Here is a 21,309-nt window from a genome sequence, read left to right on the forward strand (position 1 = left end):
TGTTATACCTGTGGAGTAGCAACTATAAATGTAATAAAAGCCTCTGTGAATAAAAAGGAAGAAAAGAAACATTTCCTCTATTCTCTCTATCTCTCGCTCTCGTCTATTCTCTCTGGGGAGGTTACTTTGGCCTCGAAAACCAAGTGTAACAAAACTACACGACTTAAACTTCAAATCATTAATTAAGCTGGAACAACCTTGTGTTAGATGATTCTTGCACTCAAAAAGAGATAATTAAAACGTAATTGTGAAATCACATTAATTAAACCAATTTCTACAATAAAATAACTCTCTTTGAGCAATTAAAATGCATATGTGAAACCGCATTCCTTTGAGCAATTTTCATTTCTAACAAAGGATGCACCCAAATTTGGGTACAATACATGTATGGATTCGCTCAATTTGAGTAACCCATAATTTGTATACCATGATTTAAAACTTACCAAACCCAAGTAGCCCTTAAATGAGCTTTTGGTGAATAGGCATCTAAACAGACAAAGAAGTTATAGTAATCCACCTTTCTACTAATCCAATAACTACATTTTTGGGAACTATAAAATGCCAAGCCGAACAGAAGCTTATCTAGCTAGGAAGAGAAAAATCATAGCAAAAAGTCCCAGGAGCACTGTGAAAAGGTCCAAGCTATGTCCCAAAGTAGAAGCTGCAGAAAAAGTAGAATGCGTCCTGCAGGTAAAATCAAAGTTTAAGGAGAGAAGACAAAAAGGACTAAAACAGTGTCAATGCAGCATGAGAAATATGATGTACTTCTGCAAGCTCTTGAGGGGACCACAATATAGAACATTATCTGGTGCAGCCATCTCGGTGTCACCATTCTCTTCCGGATTGACGATCTTCAAATAAGTTTCTTGACCTAGGTACCACCTGTCCAGGTTTTCTGCTCTCATATTCCATGATCCAACATTGTCAAGCGATATAAGGATAGCTGTCCATCCTCCAGGAAAAACCTGTTTAGTGGCAACAACCCTTTTCTTATAATGCACTCTTTATGCCTTCATGTGCGAAACATATGAAAAATTCTTCAAAAATTTAACAAGTTCTAAATGCAACTTATGGGCTAGATACAGAAAATCAATTATTCTTTTAGTTTCTGACTAAATCTCATACCAATTTTAGGTATCAAAACTTCTAGCTTCCATGAACATTGGAAAAATTCAACAAATTATCATGGAAAATAAAAATAAAAATAAAAAAGCAAAAACAACTTCACTGTAGAAAGTGACAATTTCTTACCTGAGTTGTGCAGCGAGATATTGCATCCCACTTGTTATAAGAACCTCTAGAATTTTCTGACCAATCACCATAATCCATCCTGAATTCAAGAAATTAATTTATGAACTGTGATCACAAACAACATTGTACTCTAAGATCAAAAGGAAGGAAAAGGTGTTCTTACCCAACTACAAAAAAGGAGTAGCCATCCAGATGAAAGTTTTGAATAGAGGAGTCATTGTTCTGCAATATAATCTCAATGAATCCCTTATATGTAGCATTGATCATTGATCTGTCAATTACTGGGGTTCTGTTCATTGGCTTGCTGGGAAAATCAAGCTTATATGTTCCTCTTAATTGATGCTTGTCAGCAAGCCGGAATGGAACCTCAGGCTTGAGAAATGAGATCCCATTAATAGTAGCTCGATTTGTACCATTGATTGGCACCAGGGATGTAACCTTAAACACATAAGTATCAGTTATATTGATGGAGCCATAATGAAAGGACCCTTGAGGATTAGGACGAGCACCACTAGCAGATGTATTTTGCCTGCTCAACAGCATATGGAAAATTCAGTACATAATAGACAAATATGTGAAATAATAAAAAATAATGAACAAAATACTAGAAACCAAAATGGCTGTCCTTTAAATTTAATTATTAAGTCAATAGAATTAAACTTAACAAGCTTCTATGATCTTTCATAATAGGCAATTTAGTAGTGGAAAAATTTGCTAATATATGAAGCTTGTTGACAATGACTACCATAATCAATTTTGAATCCATTTGACGAGCAAGCAGTTAATTTAGATTGAATGCTATATAACAAAATGAATATGTTTCCTTTATGTGGTATATAAGATAAACCAATGGAAAAAAAGTTCAAAGCATAAAGCCACATTGAACACCAATTACTGATAAAATTCTCTATGATATAAAATAGAGTAACAAACCTGACACTTCTTGCTTGGTTCATTGAAGCTGTCTTGTCATAAAAATCACTAGGTGGGGGAGGCAGAGGACCAGTTGCTGGCCCCTTGGAATTTGAATAGTGTAAAATTGCAACACCTGTAACCTTCTCCCACAATGATTCATTCACGAACCTGGCACTCGCAACAATATAGTAGTCTGTACTTGCATTCTGGTCAGTGGAAAGCAGAAAAGAGTATGACTGGCCAGCATGAATATCAAAACTGGTGAAATTTGTTTGAGTTGTGTAATGCCCCTCAGTCTCCACCAACAATAGATTATGATTTTGAATTCGGAAATTCAAAGAAGTTGAGATCCCCACATTGTGGACACGAATTCGATAAGTCTTGCCTGCCATATACATTTGTAATTCCAGTCAATACTCTACTTTTTCACCACTAGGAAGATAATTACTAGATGAAAAAACTATAATAGCATTTAAAAGGGGGAAAATAACTTGAAATGGGGTTATAAGAAACCAATGAAGCCAGTAAGTTCCAATCTATATAACCATGCTATACAACATCATTAATGAAAACAGACTCAAAAATCATCAGTAGTTACAATATAGTTATCTTCCAGAAAAAGGAATACAACTACTACAGAACAGAAAGAAAAAGAAAACAAAAAAAAAAAAAAAACATTTTCCATGCTAACAGAAATCATACAGCAATTAAAATCAGGAAACGGAGCTGTAAATTAACATATGATCCTTTGAGACAGTGAAAACAAGATTAGGTTACGGAGGACAGGATTAGTTAAACAAACTGCTTAAGAAACCAGCGGAAACAATGAAAGGCATCAAACTGTCAATAGTAAGTATACATAAAAAAGGCAATGATTAAGATGACAAATGCAAACTGGAAATATATGCTTGAATGAGGAAATAACACACAAAGGCTTCATTGGTGAATTAATGATACCTTTGAGAGAGTAAAATATAAAAGCTTATTCTGTGAATAAAAGGGGTGATAATAATACCTGGATCAACAGTAATCGTTTCATAATTGATGCCACCAGGAACAAGAGTAGTGTTGTACTGGAAAGGCCCTTTCCCATTGATGAGAACACCATCTGGTATCCCAAGATTTTTTCCACCATCAAGTGTTGCTCTAAGGGCCTACACTTTCAAATTGTATGCGTAATAGAAATTAAAAATTTATCACAATGCATTCCATCTCCTATATTCACAAAAGAAAAATTAACATAAGACAATTACTAACCGTGTGGTTCTGAGTATACCAATCACCAATCATAATGAAAATCTCTCCATCCGGCCGTGCAAAAGGAATTTGAATAATTTCCCTATTATTGATAACAAAGGGACCAAAGCCACCAGAGGCTCTTTGGAAACCAAGAGAAGGGAAGTAAAAGAAACTTCCAATTTGATCCTTGACTTGGAACTGATATGTCCAATTCCAATTGGGAGGAATTGGACAATTTGTGCCAAGGACTCCATCTTGCCACGAGTTACGCCGCATTTGAACCCCCGACCTGCCACAAACATTAGTCACAAATTTTTTGAATTGCAAATACATGAGCAGATGAAAAACAAAGTGAAAAGTAAAACTGGAACCAACCATGAAAGGAGAAGGCCTTCATCCAATTCATTGTACACATTCACAATTACATGGTTATTGGTTGTAACATTGATGACAGGTCCTGGAAACTTCTTGTTGATAGCTATGACCTGCAATCAGATTTTCCAACGAATCAGCCAAATTCTTATCTAAATCATGTTACACTTGAAGTAAAATCAACTTAAACAAATAAAAGAGAAAATGTGTTTTAGGTCCCTCAGGTCAAAATTGATCTCGTAATGATACTTTAAAACGATGACTTTGGTCCTTGTACCTTCGATATCTGGTGAATTCCGTCCTCATCAACCTCCAGCCCCACTGACGGAGTTATGGCAAGGAACGAAATTCACCAAATATAAAGAACACAAATCATATAGTACAGGAACTAAAACAAATTTTGACCGAAAAATGAAAGACCTTGAAACACATTATATCCTAAATAAAATTACCGAAAATTAATTAAAAATTGAAAAACTTTGGGTACATTTAACTGCATGGCAAAATAACAGAAAAGTAACATTGGGATAGGGGGGCTTCAAAAACCGTGTGAAAAATCTCACATGGACCACACCGTGCAAATACTTGACCAAGTAAAATCAAAACTAGTTTCACATAAGGGACTTTTGCAAGAAAGAAAAAAACGACTAAAATCAAAACTAAAAAAAAATATCAAACAATCTTAGCAGCAGCCCAATTCCAAATACTAGTTTCACATGCATTCTTAACATTTAATATACCAATACACACACACACACACACACACAGAGAGAGAGAGAGAGAGAAAAGAAAAAAAAAAAAAAAAGGAACTGAAGAGATACGGAAATTTAAAAAGAAAAAAAGAAAAAAAAGCTTCACGGAGAGAAAGAGAGAGAACAAAAGAAAACAAGAGCAACCCAGAAGAACCCTTTTGAGAAAAGAACTGATTTTTATCATTTTGAGCATGAAGCAGAGTGACCCATATGAAAAACCACGCAGTTTCAATAAAAGACAGAGAGCAGAGAGATGAACAAAACCTGTTGAGGAACACCCAGAGGTGAAACAGTGGTGTAGGATACACGAAGTTCAGTGAAAACAGTTGGGTCGCCAGCAAAACAAAGTCTTGAGAGCAGAACAATGTGCAGCAGCACAGAGAACCCAGACAGAACCATCTTCATTGGTTTTCAAAAGCGTGTGCTCAAAAACACCAAACGTTACCCTATGAAAAAATGATTGTGGTTTAAGAATAAGATGTGTTATGATTTATGAATGTGAAGGTTTCTTCTGGGATTCACAAAATCGAAGAGAGAGAGAGAGAGAGAGGGAGAAGAAACGGCTATTTGGCTATTTGCAATGGTAGAGCATGGCGTGTAATAAGAGAAATAAATAAAAAATTAATAAATTGCAATTTTTGAAATATTAGTGCTACTACAGGGTGGACCTTAATAAATCAATTGACCTCATATTGGTTGAACCTGTTGATGTTCTTTTTGAAAAAAAAAAGTACAAAAAATTAACGTTTAAAGAATTGTTTCATGCTAGAAAAGTCTTTTATTTTATAGTAATTTGTCGAATTTATGTAGTAGATTTTTACTTTTTATTTTGCTTTTTTTTACTAGAGGCAGGGAGAAAAAACAGCAGAATTTTGTCATGTTTGTAAGAATTGGATTCTCGTTTTCAAATTCTGCGTCGATTTCCAGCTCAAAACAAAAGTCCTTCCTTTTAATTGATTCATTAGGAGGATTTTTTTCTTAAAAAAAATACTTTTGAAAAGTAAAAAATTATTCAATGTTTTCGTTATCCAGTTAGAGAATTACTCATAGATAAAAAGTAAACATTGAGTAACTATCTTAGATAGCGTAGAAATAATGTTAAATAAAAATAAATATTTTTAATATCTTGGAAATTTAAAAAGTATTCCATGTTTTCTTCATTCACTAAGAGTATGTTTGGATGGAGAAATTTAAAATTCTAAGAATTTCAAATACTTCAATTGAAATCTTTTTATTTTCAAAATTTTATATTTGGATAAAAAAATTAAAATTATGAGGGTGAAAAAAATGAATGAAAAAAAAAGATATGATTGGTGTGCTAGTTATACATGTTCCTCTACGTCTAAATTCGATCGATGGTGTACAATCTCGTGAATTGTGTTTCTTGAAGAAGACGGTAAGAAGAGAAAGAAAATTGAAATTCCAGAATTTTAGTTGTTTAAAATTTCGTTTTAAAATTTTAAAATTTTAAATTTTTCACAAAAATACATCTAAACAATGAATCCTAGATTACAAAAATTCAAATTCTCTAATGAATTTTAAAATTTTATATCCAACTATGAGAGAATCAACAGGTTAAAAATTATACTCAAAAAGCTAAAAACTTTGATCCACAGACCGTAAAGTAAGTGTATAGTAAAAAAATTTATGCTTCTGAAACAAATGTCTAGTAAGAATTTGCACCTTTGCTTAAAAAAACAGAATTTGTACCTAAAAACAATACTTGACTTTTTATTCTCATTAAATAATTTTATTTTAATATTAATTTCTAAATACATTATTATAGTTTATATTAATGAAAAATAAATATCAGTTAAAAGTAAAATTAAAAAAATGAAAATTTCCTTAAACTTGATATAGATAATTATATAAAAATATCAATTTAAATGGATATGAAAGCTTATAATACAATCACAAAATAAAATTATTTTACACTTTCATCCATCACAAATTACCATTTGAATTATATTAAAATAATTATTTTAAAAATTAACAAATTTATCATACAAATAAATTATTATTAGATAATTATGTAAAAAATTAATGTATAAAATAATACAGGAGTACGTTATAAACAAAAACATGTACAGAAGTTGTCTCAGTTTTAAATGTCAGAACTTGAATTTATATTATAAAATAAATGTAGGATTGAATTATATAGGAATTTTTTTATTTTTTTGTCTAATTTTTATTTCTACATTTTCAATAATTATTCATTTAAAGATTTCAAAATGTAAAATTATAATATTTTTTTGGTGAGCATAAAATTATAATTTATAACTACGTATATAATTATTTGAATATGTATACTCATTAGTAGTTATTATCAAATAAATAAACAATTTTTTTTATCATCAATTTATCATAGAAAAAGTCGGCAGCACGTAGCTAATTTTAATTTTTTTTAAATAATCATTTCGAAGAATAAAGATTTCACCTTCATTTAAGAAATCTTAATTAAGCTACACGGCAATTAAGGAATTTCCATCCCATATATAATTTTAACAAAACAAGGAAGGAATCGTTCAAGTCTTTTTATTATTAAGCAAAACGACATTCTATAAAGTCCAAAATCTCCCAACAAAATAAGAAGCGCACTTGGGGTAAAAAAAAAATGTCTATGTGTAATGTATGGTATTAAAAGAAAAATAAAAGAATAAATTTGAATTTTATCTTAAAATTTATAGTGTATGATTGTTAAAAAATATATTCTATGTTTGACTATTAATTATTATTAATAATAAAACATAGCATTATCTTATTTTATTTATTGTTTTTTAAAAAATATATAGAATTTTTTTTACAAATTTTAAAAAATTAAAATTTATATAATTGGAAATTAAAAATAAAAAATTTGTTTTCAAAGCTGATAATGTTTTTTAAGTAGATAAATTATTTGAGGTGATACATATTTAATTCCTTTTTAAAAAAAACATCATTTCAAAATTTATATATGGAAAAGAAAATCAAACTATAATAAGAGCTTATTTTTGGCGTATTATCCTTATTCAAATAGAATTATCATTGTAAATTATATTATGTGATATTGAATAAAGAAAGAAAAACCTAATCATGCTAGATTTTTATTTACATATGAATTCAGAAAGTTGCTTTAAAATGGCAGGGTAGAGGTGATGAACACGAGTTGTTACTGGCTACTGCCTGTGACCGTTTGGAAAACGTACTGTACGCGTGAAACGGTTAGCCAAGTCAGCCACCACTCACGTTCTCAACTTCAATGCTCCATTTTTAACGTTTGTGGATATTACCAGTTCTGAGAAAAAGGGTCCACATTCCTACATGCATAACTTTCGGCCCCACTTCAAGAATCTAAATGTAGCCATATTATTAATTTCTCTCTTTTTTTATATAGTATTTCTTTTTTATTCTTTATTTTAGGTTAAAATATATTTTTCATTTTTATAAATATAGAAATATTTAAAATTCATCTCTATAAAAAATTTTACTATATTTTATTCTTGTATTGAATATATGTATAATCAATGTAAATATGACATTTTTTAAATTGGTTATGCATATAATATAATCGATTTAAAAAAGAAATGTGCGTAGATTTAGATTTTGAAACCTTTTATTGAGTTAAAAAATGATACATTTTAATTTTTTAAGGACGAAAAACATACTAAAAATTTTACATAAATAAATTCTAAATATTTTCATATTTATGAGAAAAAAAATATGTTTTATTCTTATTTTTATGTTTTTATCAGAAATAATTTTGCTTGAATCAACATCAACATTATTATGAATGGCAAATTCTTCTTAAAAAACGGATAAAAATTTGTAAATGAAAAAAAAATTATTTAGAGAAAAAAATCACACTTATATCAACTAGTTTTTTAAATATTAATATCAATAAAATTAGTAAATATTCTACATGCAGTAACATTACAATTACCTACAAAAGCTAATTGGTATGAACAAATATCGATTGTTTAGTGTGTTTGGATAAAATTAAGAATTGATTTTGGGGCAAAAAATTATGGTATCATCGTGAATTTGGGAAAGCAACTATGTGTTGTTGTCTTTCTACTGTGGGGATGACTATGGTTTTTTTTTTTTTTTACCATGTTGTGATCCCACACATACATTTAAGTAAGGCATTTTCAAGTCATTTGTTCCAATAGAAAAAATTTGGATTAAATATATTTTTGGTCTCTATAAATTAACATTTTCATTTTCCGTTCTTGTAAGTTCATTTTTTAATTTTACTCCATGTAAGTTGGTATTTTTTAATTTTAGTTTTTGTAATTCTTTTATCATTTTTAGTCCTTGTAAATTTGTATTTTTTTTTAATTTCAGTCCCTTTAAGATTCTATTTTTTTTCTTCATAGCCCTCATACTCATAAGTTTGCCCTTACAAGGATCAAAATTAAAAAATATAAACTTGTAGGAACTAAAAATGAGTAAAATATCTTTACAAGGACCAAAATTGAAAAGGCCCAAACTTGTAAGGACTATAATTACAAAAATAAATTAAAAAAAGGACTATCTTACATGGACTACAAATATATTTAAACCAAAAAAAATTGTTGGCCAAGAAGCAACGTTGCCTAACTTTAAGAAACTCATGTAAGCACCCGTGTTAGAGATGTTCTAATTATTTGAAAAAAAAATATTACATTGACACTCCTTATATATTATACTAAATGCTTAATTGTTTGAAAAATTAACTATTATTTAAGGAAGGGTAATTCTTTCTCATATTGCATTAAGTCTATTGTAATATTTAAAAAATATAGTGTAATACGAGTAAAATCACCAAATCTTTATCATTTTCTTATAATACAAAATTAAAAAAATATATTATTCTACTTTTTAAGATGATAAGTTATTAGAAATAAATTCAAATGCTATAAATATTAAATATATACTTTACGTCATTTGATATTTATTAGCTGGTTTACCAGTTAATCTTATCAAATATTTTCAATTAAATCAACTAGCTTGTGGCTTTTTAGCTCCTAACTTATATCTTATAAGTTGAAGAATGTGTTTAACAAGGCATTTCTATTAGCTGAAAAGCTTGTTTGACTATTTGGTAAAGAATTTTTTTTACTTCTAGCATTTTTTTAACATTTAGTAATTGAAAGCTAAAAATTTATCTTATTGAGTAATAAGTATTTGATAAAATTATCTGTTGAAGTAGTTGAAAAATATAAAATTATATAAATGGGCATATCTATGTAATGCTTTTATGCATATTTTAATTTGATTTTCTTGATAAAAATATATTTTGTAGTATTATAGTTTTAGTATTAAATTAATTTTAAACACTTGTAGTTTTTTATTTATAAAATATCCAAAAATTAAAAAAAAAATCCATAAACTTACTATAACTATCAATATTATATATAATAAAAATGTAAAAATGAGAAAACCTTATCATGTGTTATAAAAGGATAAAAATAATAAAATCTTACCCTAAATAGAAAATATTAAGAGGAAATATAATAAATATTTAAAGACAGAAAAGGAATAAATATAAAAAGCTAGAAGTTGGCAACTAGCATTTTAAAAATTGTTATTTCAAGTACTATTTCAAAAAATGTTAGAAATTACTAAAAAAAACTCATTTATCAATAGTCAAACAAGATTTTCAGCTAGTAAAAAAGCTAGAAACTAGCTTAAATTTCTTACCAAACACACTATTAATCATTTCTATTTTAGGTAAAATATTTTTTTACCCTTTTTTTTACATATGATAGGGTTTTCTAATTTTTACCTTTTTATTATATATGATATTGATAGTGATATAAACTAAATTTATGTAATTTTGTATTTTTTTAGTTGGATATTTTATAAATAAAGGCTACAAGAGTTTAAAATGCATTCAATAATAAAAATATAAATGCTACAAAATATATTTTTATCAAGAAAATCAAATTAAAGTTTGTAAAAAAGATATTACATAAATTTGTTCATTTATGTAATTTTACATTTTTCAGCTACTTCAACATATAATTTTACCAAAATCTTATGATTCAATAAGATAGTTTTCTAACTTTTAGTTAACTTTTAGCTATCAACTATCTTTTTAGATTTCTGCTAGTTTTTCAGTTAGTTTTGTCCAATATAGCTAAAAGCTAGCTTATAAGCTACCAGCTGGCTTATATAGGCTATGTGTTAAGTCAAAAGATATATTTGTGTCTTAAGACGAATCAGAACCTTTATTTATTTTGATTGGATGTAAATAAATACAAATGCTAAAAGTTGTCTTATGCAATGTCAGACCATGTCTCATACATCTGCATGTGTATTATTAGACAATAGAAGATACATGTCATGATCTGATACAACATTAAATCTATTGTATATTGTTGAAGAAGACTTGTATATCCTAGAAGCTTTGAAGACATAGTTATAAACCTGTGCGCTACCATTCAAATTCTTTTTGTATAAATTTTTCTGTAAATTGTTGTATAGTTTGAAAAAGCTCTCAAAACACCTTGAGAAAAAAGACTAAGTGTTGAGATTGTATATTTGTCTGTAAGACAATTTAGAGTTAGTCATTGTACAAACAAACAATGAATCTTTTGATTTGTGTAGAGCAAGTAATGGCTTGGTTGGACAAAGAATACTAGTTGTAACAAGCTTGGTGTAAAGCTTGAGTTGTACAAGCCAAAAGTGACAGTGATTAATACTTGTAACTTGTTGAAGTTAATGAAACTTGGTGGTTAGCCAAGAACTGGACATAGGGGGGATGATGCAATCCTACCCCCAAGGGCATTGGATAGAAGACTCCAAGAAGATTGGGTCAGAACTACTGAAGAAGGCCCTAGGGTTAGGTTTTTGGCCCATGGACTAAGTATGAGCTCACTTATCTTTGTACATATTAGATTAGGGTTTCATTATTTTTTGGCCTTGTATTTAGGGCTCCATAGTGTAGGGAGGGTACCCTAGTAAAGTAGGATCTTTCAGCCTATGTATTTTAGGGCACATAGACTAGTTTTTGTATTAGGGGTAGTTTTGTAATTTCACATGCATTAAGTGCACTATTTGATGTGTGTGTGTGTTGGGAGAGAAATTTAATTGAATTGGGAGAAGCTCAATCCAATTAAATTTTGGACCTTCCTAAGGGGGAGGTGAGCATTTGCTTGCTACACCCCATTGCCACATCATATAGTTACACTTTGTGTATGTCCTTCATGCTTTACATGCCTTATGACATCTAATCACACTTAGTGGAGAATCTTGGATTTGATCTTGGATTAGTGGGCTGAACCATAGCTAAAATTCATTAATCATAATTAGTGAAAATTTGGCTCCACAAATTCAAATTCAAGTGAAATTTGAATAGAAATTCAAATTTCCCTCCAATTTTGTGTGACACTTAGGCTATAAATAGAGGCCTTGTGTGTGCATTTTTTTTTCAACTTTGATCATTTGATAATTACACTTCAAAGTTTAGACCTCATTTGAGGCATAAAATTTCGTGCTCCTTCTCTCCTTCTCCCTCCACTCATCTTCGCCTTCCTTCAAGCTCTTATCCATGGCTTCCTATGGTGGTGAGCTTCTTCTTGACTCATCTTCTCCTTGAAGTGGCGTCTCTAATCATCTTTCTTCCTTCTCCATTCCGTTGCCATTAAAATTCAAGAAACAAAGGACTCTATTGATGAAGAAGATCCAAGGCCTACAAGCTCCACATGAAGCTACGTCATTTGGTATCAGAACATCTTCGTCTAAGTGATGTTCTTTTACTTCCTCTATCTTTTTATTCGGTCAATTCACTTTAATTCCTTGTTCTTCATCTTATTCTCCTTGTATATACTCCATTTTCTTGTGGTTTGGTGTTGTTTAAAGTAGATTAAAAAAAATAAACCGATTAAATCTTAGATCTACACTTGTTCTTGCATTTCTATGGTTCAAATTTTATAGATCTACTCTTGAATCATGTTTTTGTGTTGATTTTAGGTTCTATCATTTTTCAGTCATAATGTTCGTGTGCTGAACCTTTAGATCTGAATTTGCTTCCAAAATATTGATTAGAAAAAAAAACACAAAAATCTAAGTGTAAATCACTTAATCCATGTTGCCTTAGAGTCATGTTTAGTCATAATAATTGTCACATTATGTTCTAAGTTTGTGTTGAATTTTGATTTTGTTGATTGAATTCTAGATACATTTGTTCATGTATTCTTGTCATTCTTAGCCTATCTTTTGAATTTTGAGTCTAATTCATGGATTCTGGTTGTTGAACTTTGTTTTATTTTCTAAGTTTCCTATATGATGCCTATGAAGAGTTGTGGTGCTGAGTTGTGGCTAGATTTGTGAATCAAAATAAGTATTAAGCTCTCTTGAATTGTGTTATTCAAGACATTTGAGCATAATCAAACACAAATTGTAATTATCCAAGTCTTAAGCAACATAAACACTACTCTTGATTTCTAGGTTGAAATCGCTGGTGCTGGCAGCTTGAACATATGAACTTGTAAAAATTATTGGGAATTGGTCACTGCGAATTTTGAGCTAGAAATTTTTACTGAATTTTCTAGACATATGGACCAAAATTATAAAAAACTAACCAAGTGATTTGGATAAAAGGAAAAAAATACTAAAAATCACACAAGTTGGCAGGAAAATCAATGTCCAGGAAAAAAAAGTGAAAGGAAAGTGTGCTTGTTGTTTTGGCTCGAAATTTGTTCAATAATTGGTGTCTATTTTACACCAATCTTAGTTCTGAAATTTCAATTGAAAATTAGTGTGAAAATAAGTGCCAAAACTAGAAGTTTCTTGAGTCTTATTTTTTTAGTTTTTTTTTATTCTACTCTAGAGCCATTCTAGGTTTCTCTTTGAGTCTTAGCTTGCTTTTGTGTGTTTTTCATTGCTTTAATTGTTGAATAATCCTTGAAAATTTATCTTGTTAAAACTCTATTGGTTTAACTTTCATTTCATTTTTTGGTCTTTGGTTATTGCTTGTCTCTTTGTTTCCTTGTTTGTGAGTTGCCATATAGGGAATTGGAAAGGAGGATTGGTGCCATCCCTTGAAGAATTTGAGTCAAGAAGCAAGGGGCCAACCACCTTAAGAGATATTGGACTAAGAAGCATTCCAAATTGAGTGAATCACCAAAGAGAGCACAACCACCAAAATTAAGGACTATTTTGTAATTTTGTAATTGGCAATTTACTTTCCTTCATTGCTTTCAAATTTTATAACAAAAAGGCCTTTCATTGGAAGTGTGTTGGGAGCCTCCAATAGGTTACCAAACTTCCATTTGTGTGTAATAATTTTAGGCAATTTTCCCTTAGGATAGTGAGTGTTTTGTTGGGAACCTTAAATGTGGTCATCCAAACACTCTTAGGATTCGCCTAGTTTACATTTCTTGCACTTTAATTTCTTGCTTACTTTCATAGCTTACTTTCTTTACTAGTCACACCTAGTTTATCTTGTAATTACATAATACTTTCTTCTTGCTTATCATGCTTATCTTGAGTTATTTTGAACCCTAGCTACCTTTTACAAACCCCAAACAAGAAAGAACCACAACTTAGGAACCAACATGAGTCATCATTCATTTAGTGTTAATGGTGAGGGTACTAGTCATAAGAACCCTCTATCTAGAATCTTAGATGAGTTGAGTTCCCTCAAGTTATGAAAAAAAAAACTAGAAAGAAAAGAAAAAGGAAAAGAAAGGGTAGAAATAAATCAAGATGTGAGAGAACAAATAAGAGAGGAAGAAAGAAGAAAAATAATGAAAGAAATGGAAAAAGAAAAACATGTCTCCTATAGTAGTCATGACTGTTGCAAGAGCCTAAGTGAAGAACTTAGTGACTATTATAGAGGAAGGCATAGGTCACATCCTAGACCTCACTCCCATAGGAGAGAAAAGGAAAGAAAACCTCAAGAGGCTAACATTAACCTCATATACTTCCATGGGAAGGACAATGTAAAGGTTTATTTAGATTGGGAAATGAAGGTTGAGCAACTCTTTGCTTGTCATCATACAAGTGAAGAAATGAAGGTTCCTTTGGCTATCCTTAGCTTCCAAGGGTATGCACTCTATTGGTGGACTTCCCTTATTAGAGAAAGAAGGATTCATAGGGATCCTCCAGTAGAGTATTGGAATGACTTGAAAAGTGCCCTTAGGAAAAGGGAGCTTATGGATAAACTCCAAAGGCTTAGACAAGGGAGTATGAGTGTTGAAGAGTATAGGCAACAAATGGAACTACTCCTTTTGAGAGCTGGGCTTAGGGAGGCGGAAAGAACAAGTATTGCTAGGTTCCTTAGTGGGCTTAATATGGAAGTGAGGGACAAGGTTGAGCTCCTTCCATATAGGGTTCCTTATGTGCTGGACATAGTCTCAGTGGTGAAGACAAAACAATATAAATCTTTGTTCCTTATGTGCTTTCATTTCTTCCTTGCTTTAAACTAACCTAGGGTTCAAATTGGATTTTGTTTTGAAAAACTCTGTCTTTTTTGTAAAACTTGTTTTAATCATCTAAATGTCTTTTTTGTGAAAATCTATTGTCTGTCTTACAAAGTTTCTCTTCATACGATAACTTTGTTCTTCATGAAAAAGGATTTAAAAGTTTCTAAAATCATAATTCTACCCCCTTCTTGTAATATTTGTAAAAAAAAACTAGAGGTTAATTGAAATGTCCTATCAAGCACACTCTTGTAAGCTATAAGCTAGGAGCTGAAAAGTGAGAAGCTAGTTGATTTTTGGTGAGCTTGTTGATTTAATTGAATGTATTTGGTAAGACTAACTAATAAATGTGAAATAATGTAAAATGGCATATTTAATATTTTTTACATTTGAATTTATTTCTAATAAATTATATTCTTAAAAAGTTGGACAATAAATTTAAAATTTTGTATTATAAGAAAATGGTAAAGACTTTGTGATTTTACTCATTGTTTAAACTTAAATTTTTCATTTTTTTTAAAAAAAGTAAAATTAAATGAAATAAATTTTATTAGAAATATATTTTTTTAAATCATTTTTTGACATTTAAATGCTTTATTAGTAATATTAATTTAAAACAAAAAAGAGTTTTTTCTTTATAATTTTCTTAAATATTTATTTTTCTATTTATATAAGAATAACTTGAATGTATACGTCTTTCACTTGCATAACTACAAAACATGATACTCCCTCCATCCCTAATTATAATTCAAGCCCCTTGAGAAAAGTAATTAATCTCATTAAATTTGTCAATTACTTGTACTATCATTCCAAAATTATCATTTTGTTGTCGCTCTATCCACTTAATTGCTTCTCGTTAGTGTTTGGAGAGACAATAATTAAGTAGGATATGTAGGAAAAAAATAATTAATACATCTAGAAATTAAACAAAGGTAGTATAAAAAAGGGACAAACAAATTTCTTAAAAGGGTCTTATAATTAAAGATGAAGGGAGTACAAATCAAATCTTCTATTTAAAATTGGTCATATATATTTGAAGTTCCATTTAAATGAGCTCATATAAATTAATTAAATAATTCAAAAAATAATTGTAATTTTTTTTGATATGATTCAAATAATTTATGACCTTAAGGAACAATGTAATAAACACAATTGATGAGTTAACTATCGTGAGCGTGTGATAACTGCGAAATATAAGCTAATTTGATAGTTAACTTTGGCTAATAAATGGGTGTAATTTCTTTACTTTATTATTGTTTTTAAGGAAATAATGAAGAAATTAACATCTTTGCAATTTTTTATTAGCATAATTCAAAAAGAAGAAAATTTCAAGTGCTTTAGAGGAAAAATTGATGCAAAAACTGGAAAAAAAAGGCCTTGAAGAAAAGTTGTAAGAATTGGACAGCTCGCTTAGCATGCACTGTAGGCTTAGCGCGCCCTGCAGGCCAACATCTCATATCCATATTCCTAGAGGACTACTCTAGCTCTGCTACACCTCAGTACTTCACCAGCATAGCCAGACCAGACGTGTAAGCGGCCAACATCTCATATCCATATTCCTTCATCCAGCTGATCTAGGGGAACTTGTTTCACGGCCTACCGAGTGAAGATCCATATGCACATTTGACCACATACATCGAGATTTGCAACACGGTGAAGATAGGAGGAGTGCCAGAAGACGTCATCCGCCTCAATCTATTTTCTTTCTCTTTGGCCGGTGAAGCAAAAAGATGGCTTCACTCGTTCAAAGGAAATAGCTTGTGGACATGGGACGAGGTGGTGGAGAAGTTCTTGAAGAAGTACTTTCCAGAGTCCAAGACTGTTGAGGGTAAGGTGGAAATCTCATCCTTCCACCAACACCCTGATGAATCGCCAAGTGAAGCACTTGACCGCTTCCATGGATTACTCCGGAAGACTCCTACACATGGGTTCAGCGAGTCAGTCTAGCTTAACATCTTCATTGATGGCTTACGAACCCATTCCAAGCAGCTCCTTGATGCCTCCGCCGGTGGGAAGATCAAGCTGAAGACTCCAGAAGAAGCCATGAAGCTGATAGAGAATATGACAGCTAGTGATCATGCTATCCTCCGTGATCGAGCCTACACACCCACAAAGAAAAGCCTTCTTGAGCTCACTTCTCAAGATGCTATGTTGACTTTGTAATCATGGACATTGAATAAGATGTTGAGATCCCCTTGATTTTGGGTTGGCCATTCATGGTGACTACAAAGTGTGTTGTGGACATGGGGAAGGGCAACTTGGAGATGAGTGTGGAAGACCAGAAAGCTACCTTCAACTTGTTTGGGGGAATTAAGCATCCCAGTGATAGAAAGACTTGTTTTAAGGTGGAGGAAATTGAGCAAAAAGCTAACCTTGCTGGGAGGACACCTGAATTCTATGCTTCTAGAAGAAGATGAAGCCAAGCCAATTGTGAATCTTACAGACTATTCTAGTATCTTTCTAGGGCCAAAACAGGCCAAGACTCGAGCCACTCCAGACATTCCACCAGCTCTTCCACCAACGGTCCCTCTTCCAGATGTCTTTCCTCCACCTACCAGCCAAACTTCTTTGCCTTTTTCTCAACTAGAGCAGCTCCTCCCTATGCTGCATAGCCTTTACCACGACCAATACCTACTGATGGAGAGCTTCCACCATTTCTCCCTCCAATAGCTGGTCATGACACTAGAGGCATTCTTAGCCAGATTGCTTGGCCCGGAGTCCAACTTCCTTTTGTTAGGCAGGTGACACCTTTGGTGTAGCTGATGATGATGTCACAGATGTTGAAGCTAATGATGATTATGTTGCAGGACATCAGTGATGCTCATAGAGCTTGGGATCCAGGGCCCACATAGGATTGAGGCCCATTTTTTTACCAGGATTTATTTAGTTTCCTTTTCTTTATTTTTCTTTTATTTTAATTTCAGTAGTTTAACTCCAGTAGTTTAATTTCAGTCATTGAATAAAAAATTTGCATGATAGGGATAAAGGAAATTAGTAATGTGTTGTGACTTGTTTTGGATAAATTGATGCATGAGATACTGTGTACTGATGAGATAATTGTGAAAGTTCTGATTCTTGTGAGCAGGCATCATTGTGAGTGATGAAGTATGAATTGAAACACAAGAGTAAAGAGGTTAGCAAGTCCAAACAGAAATCATGGTATGGTAAGCCAAGCACTTCATAAATGTTCGGTGAGATGTGTGACCTTATAATTGTGAGAGAATGGTTGTTCTTAATTTCCTGATTTTGCATGATTCTTGGACTGTTTGAGTACATACATAGGGTGGAAATGATCAAGGCCTTGTTTGATTTTCTTAGCCACTTAGCCAAATAGCCAACCTGTTATTTGAATGAATCCCTTGCACCTTATTGAGCCTAATGCAGTAAATTGTTTTTGAAACCTGAGCCTAATGAAATTAATGATCACCTTATCTTTGGTTGTAGGAGAGCACGGGTCAAGGCAAATTTACTCTTAATTTAGGGGAGTTGGAATTTTGTTTGGGTGAAAAATTTTGTTTCAAGAATATCACCAACAACACATACGCAAAGATAAAATATGATGAGTTGCTACAGTACCAAATCAATTTCTATTGTAAAAAAAAAAGAGGAAAAAAAAGCCTTGTGTTCAAATAAAGAGCTGATAGCAACTAAGTGCTAAGTAAATTTTGTGTGCTGTTAAGAATAAAAGACAGGAAAGTTGGGGCTGTGAAATATAAGTCATGGGTTATCAGGTAGGTACTCTCTTAGAACCTAATTTTGTTTTCCAAGAAAAACCATGAGTTCCTTGTTAGCCCGATCACGTTAAAAGCCTAAAAATTCCTTAGTGATCCACAATATGTGTGTACGATTACATTAACTGAGATGAAGTGCATAGTTGGGAATATTATTTTTAGTTGTTGGATTAAAAACACTCTTAGCTGAGACACTTGTGCGCTGAGCGAAGCACTAGTCTTGTGAGGAATGAAGTGTGGTAAGTCTGCTTTGATGAAGTTTTTACTTGCTAACCTTTTTCATCTCCATGTGTATTCCTTTATGCTTCCATCACAAGATCAAGACAAATGCAAGCTCAGGATCAATCAATAAAAGATTTGAAAAGGTTTCGCAATTATCTCATGTGTTGATATACATTCGGACTTGTCTTTTGCTTAAGGACAAACAAATGTTTTAATTTAAGGGAGTTTGATAACTGCAAAATATGAGCTAATTTGATAGTCAATTTTGGCTAATAAATGGGTGTAATTTCTTTACTTTATTATTGTTTTTAAGGAAATAATGAAGAAATTAACATCTTTGCAATTTTTGATTAGCGGAATTCAAAAGAAGAAGATTTCAAGTGCTTTAGAGGAAAAATTGATGCAAAAACAGGAAGAAAAGGCCTTGAAGAAAAGTTGAAAGAATTGGACAGCTCGCTTAGCGCGCACACTGCAAGCTTAGCACGCACTCCAGGCTTAGCCCGCACTGTAAGCTTAGCACACTGCATGCTTAGCGCTCAGAAAGCCCATAGCGAAGCCCAAATGTGCGCTTAGCACAAAAGCTCGCGCTAAGCGTGAATTCAGCGTGAAAATTAAGCTACATGGAGCCTATATAAGGAGGAAGAAACAAAAGGGAAAGACATACCGAGTCTCAGAACTCTCCAGTGAAGTAATCCAAAGTTTGAGCCTCTCCCTTAGGGGAAACCCTCTTTCCTTAGTCATTCTCCATTTTCTTACTATTAGTCATCCATCCCCTTCTTCTATTAGCCTTTGAAGTGTAAAGTCTCTCATGCCTATGAGAGGTTAAACCCCCTCTGTTGGAGCCTAGTAGCCAAAGCCCTTGTAATGTAACTGCTCTTCTTATTTATTAATGCAATTTCAATTTCTATTGTTTCTTTTCTGATTTTTGTTGTTAATGTTTGGTTTGGCCATCCATGCATCTATTTTTAGGTGTTATTCATTGGGAAATGGTAATGTCTAAAGAACTGGGAATGACATCTCAACATTGCATTACTAGGGATAGAGTGACTTTGTTGTGCCTCTGCATACATTTTTATACTTAATGTTGTTTATGATTCAATCTTTGCAAAGGGATTTGGGAGAAAGAATACATAAATTAGGCTCTTCATCATGAGGGATCAGGATTGAGCATATTAGTATATGTGGGTGAAAATTGGAAAAGCAGTTAATAGAGAAAAATATTAATATTACATCAAGGGTAGTTAGGCATGCTAGGCCCCAAAATAATTGCATTCAAAACTCATCTTTTGCATTCATCTTTGTTCTCTTCTTGTTTATTTTATCATTATTGTCTTTTTAAATTTAATTTCTTTCCTTCTCTTTATTTTTATTCTACTCCCTCTCCTATTACTTACAAATTGGGTATTTACCAACGCAAGTACAAACAAAGTCCCTAGGACTCGACACTCGGTCTTCCATTTAATCTTTACTACTTGTGATAAAATTGGTACACTTGTCAATAAGTTAAAAGCATGTAAGAATGATAAATTAGATAAGAGAAGTTTTTCAAACAATTGAAAAACAATAAGAGGACTTTTAAATTGAATAAAAAGATAAAACAAAATTTCAAATAAAATAATAAGGATAAAATTGAGAACAAAAAAAGTTAGTAGTTTTTAAGCTAGCCTATCAAAATAAGCTACTTGGGATAACTTACGAAAATTAAGCTACTAAAATAAGTTTGTGTACCAAAGAAGCTTATTTTGGTCAAAGTAGCTTATAAGCTAGTCAAAGGATCTTATAAGCTTCTCAAAGGCCTTACGAAGCTAGTTTACTAAACTCCTTTGACTAGCTTATAAGCTAATTTCAACCTTGTTTGGTAGACGAGCTTAATTTAGTAGTTTATGAAAAATAAGTTAGCTTATAAGTTACTAATTTTTTTTCTTCTCAATTTTATCCTTATTATTTTATCTAAAATTTTGTTTTACCTTCTAATTCAAATTAAAAACCCTTTTATTTTTTTTGTTGTCTAGAAAAACACTCGTATCTAATTTTACGTTTTTACACACCTATGATAGTCAACTCATCAATTGCCATCGTTACATCATTCCTTAAGATTAAAAATTCTTTGAATTATATCAACTTTACAATTATTTGCTGAATTATTTTTGTTTTTTTAAAGTACCTAATTTGATTCCTTGCACGATTTTTTTATTGATTCAATTTGTAAAAGCAAAAATTCCTTTAACCCTACACACACATCAAGCGTTGGTACTATTGAATCAATTATGCACAATTGAATCAATTATGTGCACCCTGCACAATTTCAGTTTTTCATTTTTCCAATACAAGGATTTTCTTTTTTTTTTCTTTGCCTTTGATAGACAAGTATTATTTGGTAGACAAAGGGTATCCAAATAAACAAGGGTATTTGGTACCTTATCCTAAGATAAGGTACCA

At 31.5% G+C, this 21,309-nt stretch overlaps 1 protein-coding gene across 1 annotated transcript; it reads right to left on the minus strand.

Annotated features, from left to right (window-relative positions):
* Positions 1 to 316: 316 nt before the first annotated feature.
* Positions 317 to 5,128, minus strand: LOC100810923 (monocopper oxidase-like protein SKS1). The gene is made up of 9 exons (XM_003523839.5): positions 4,794 to 5,128; positions 3,781 to 3,890; positions 3,424 to 3,694; positions 3,182 to 3,320; positions 2,185 to 2,551; positions 1,415 to 1,780; positions 1,252 to 1,330; positions 766 to 965; positions 317 to 684 (listed from the first exon to the last, which is right to left on the minus strand). Exons 1-9 carry the CDS (start codon positions 4,932 to 4,934, stop codon positions 579 to 581), a joined length of 1,779 nt encoding a protein of 592 aa, XP_003523887.2. The 5' UTR covers positions 4,935 to 5,128; the 3' UTR covers positions 317 to 578.
* Between the last annotated feature and the right edge of the window lie 16,181 nt (positions 5,129 to 21,309).

This window comes from Glycine max, chromosome 4, assembly GCF_000004515.6.
Source record: "Glycine max cultivar Williams 82 chromosome 4, Glycine_max_v4.0, whole genome shotgun sequence".
Lineage (NCBI taxonomy): Eukaryota > Viridiplantae > Streptophyta > Magnoliopsida > Fabales > Fabaceae > Glycine > Glycine max.

Excerpts from the sequence above, each read along its gene's own strand:
- LOC100810923 (XM_003523839.5), bottom strand. The coding sequence starts at position 4,934 with ATGAAGATGGTTCTGTCTGGGTTCTCTGTGCTGCTGCACATTGTTCTG. Across the intron at positions 3,891-4,793 it reads CTCTGGGTGTTCCTCAACAG|GTCATAGCTATCAACAAGAA; the intron begins GTTTTGTTCATC and ends ATCTGATTGCAG. Across the intron at positions 3,695-3,780 it reads GAAGGCCTTCTCCTTTCATG|GTCGGGGGTTCAAATGCGGC; the intron begins GTTGGTTCCAGT and ends TGTTTGTGGCAG.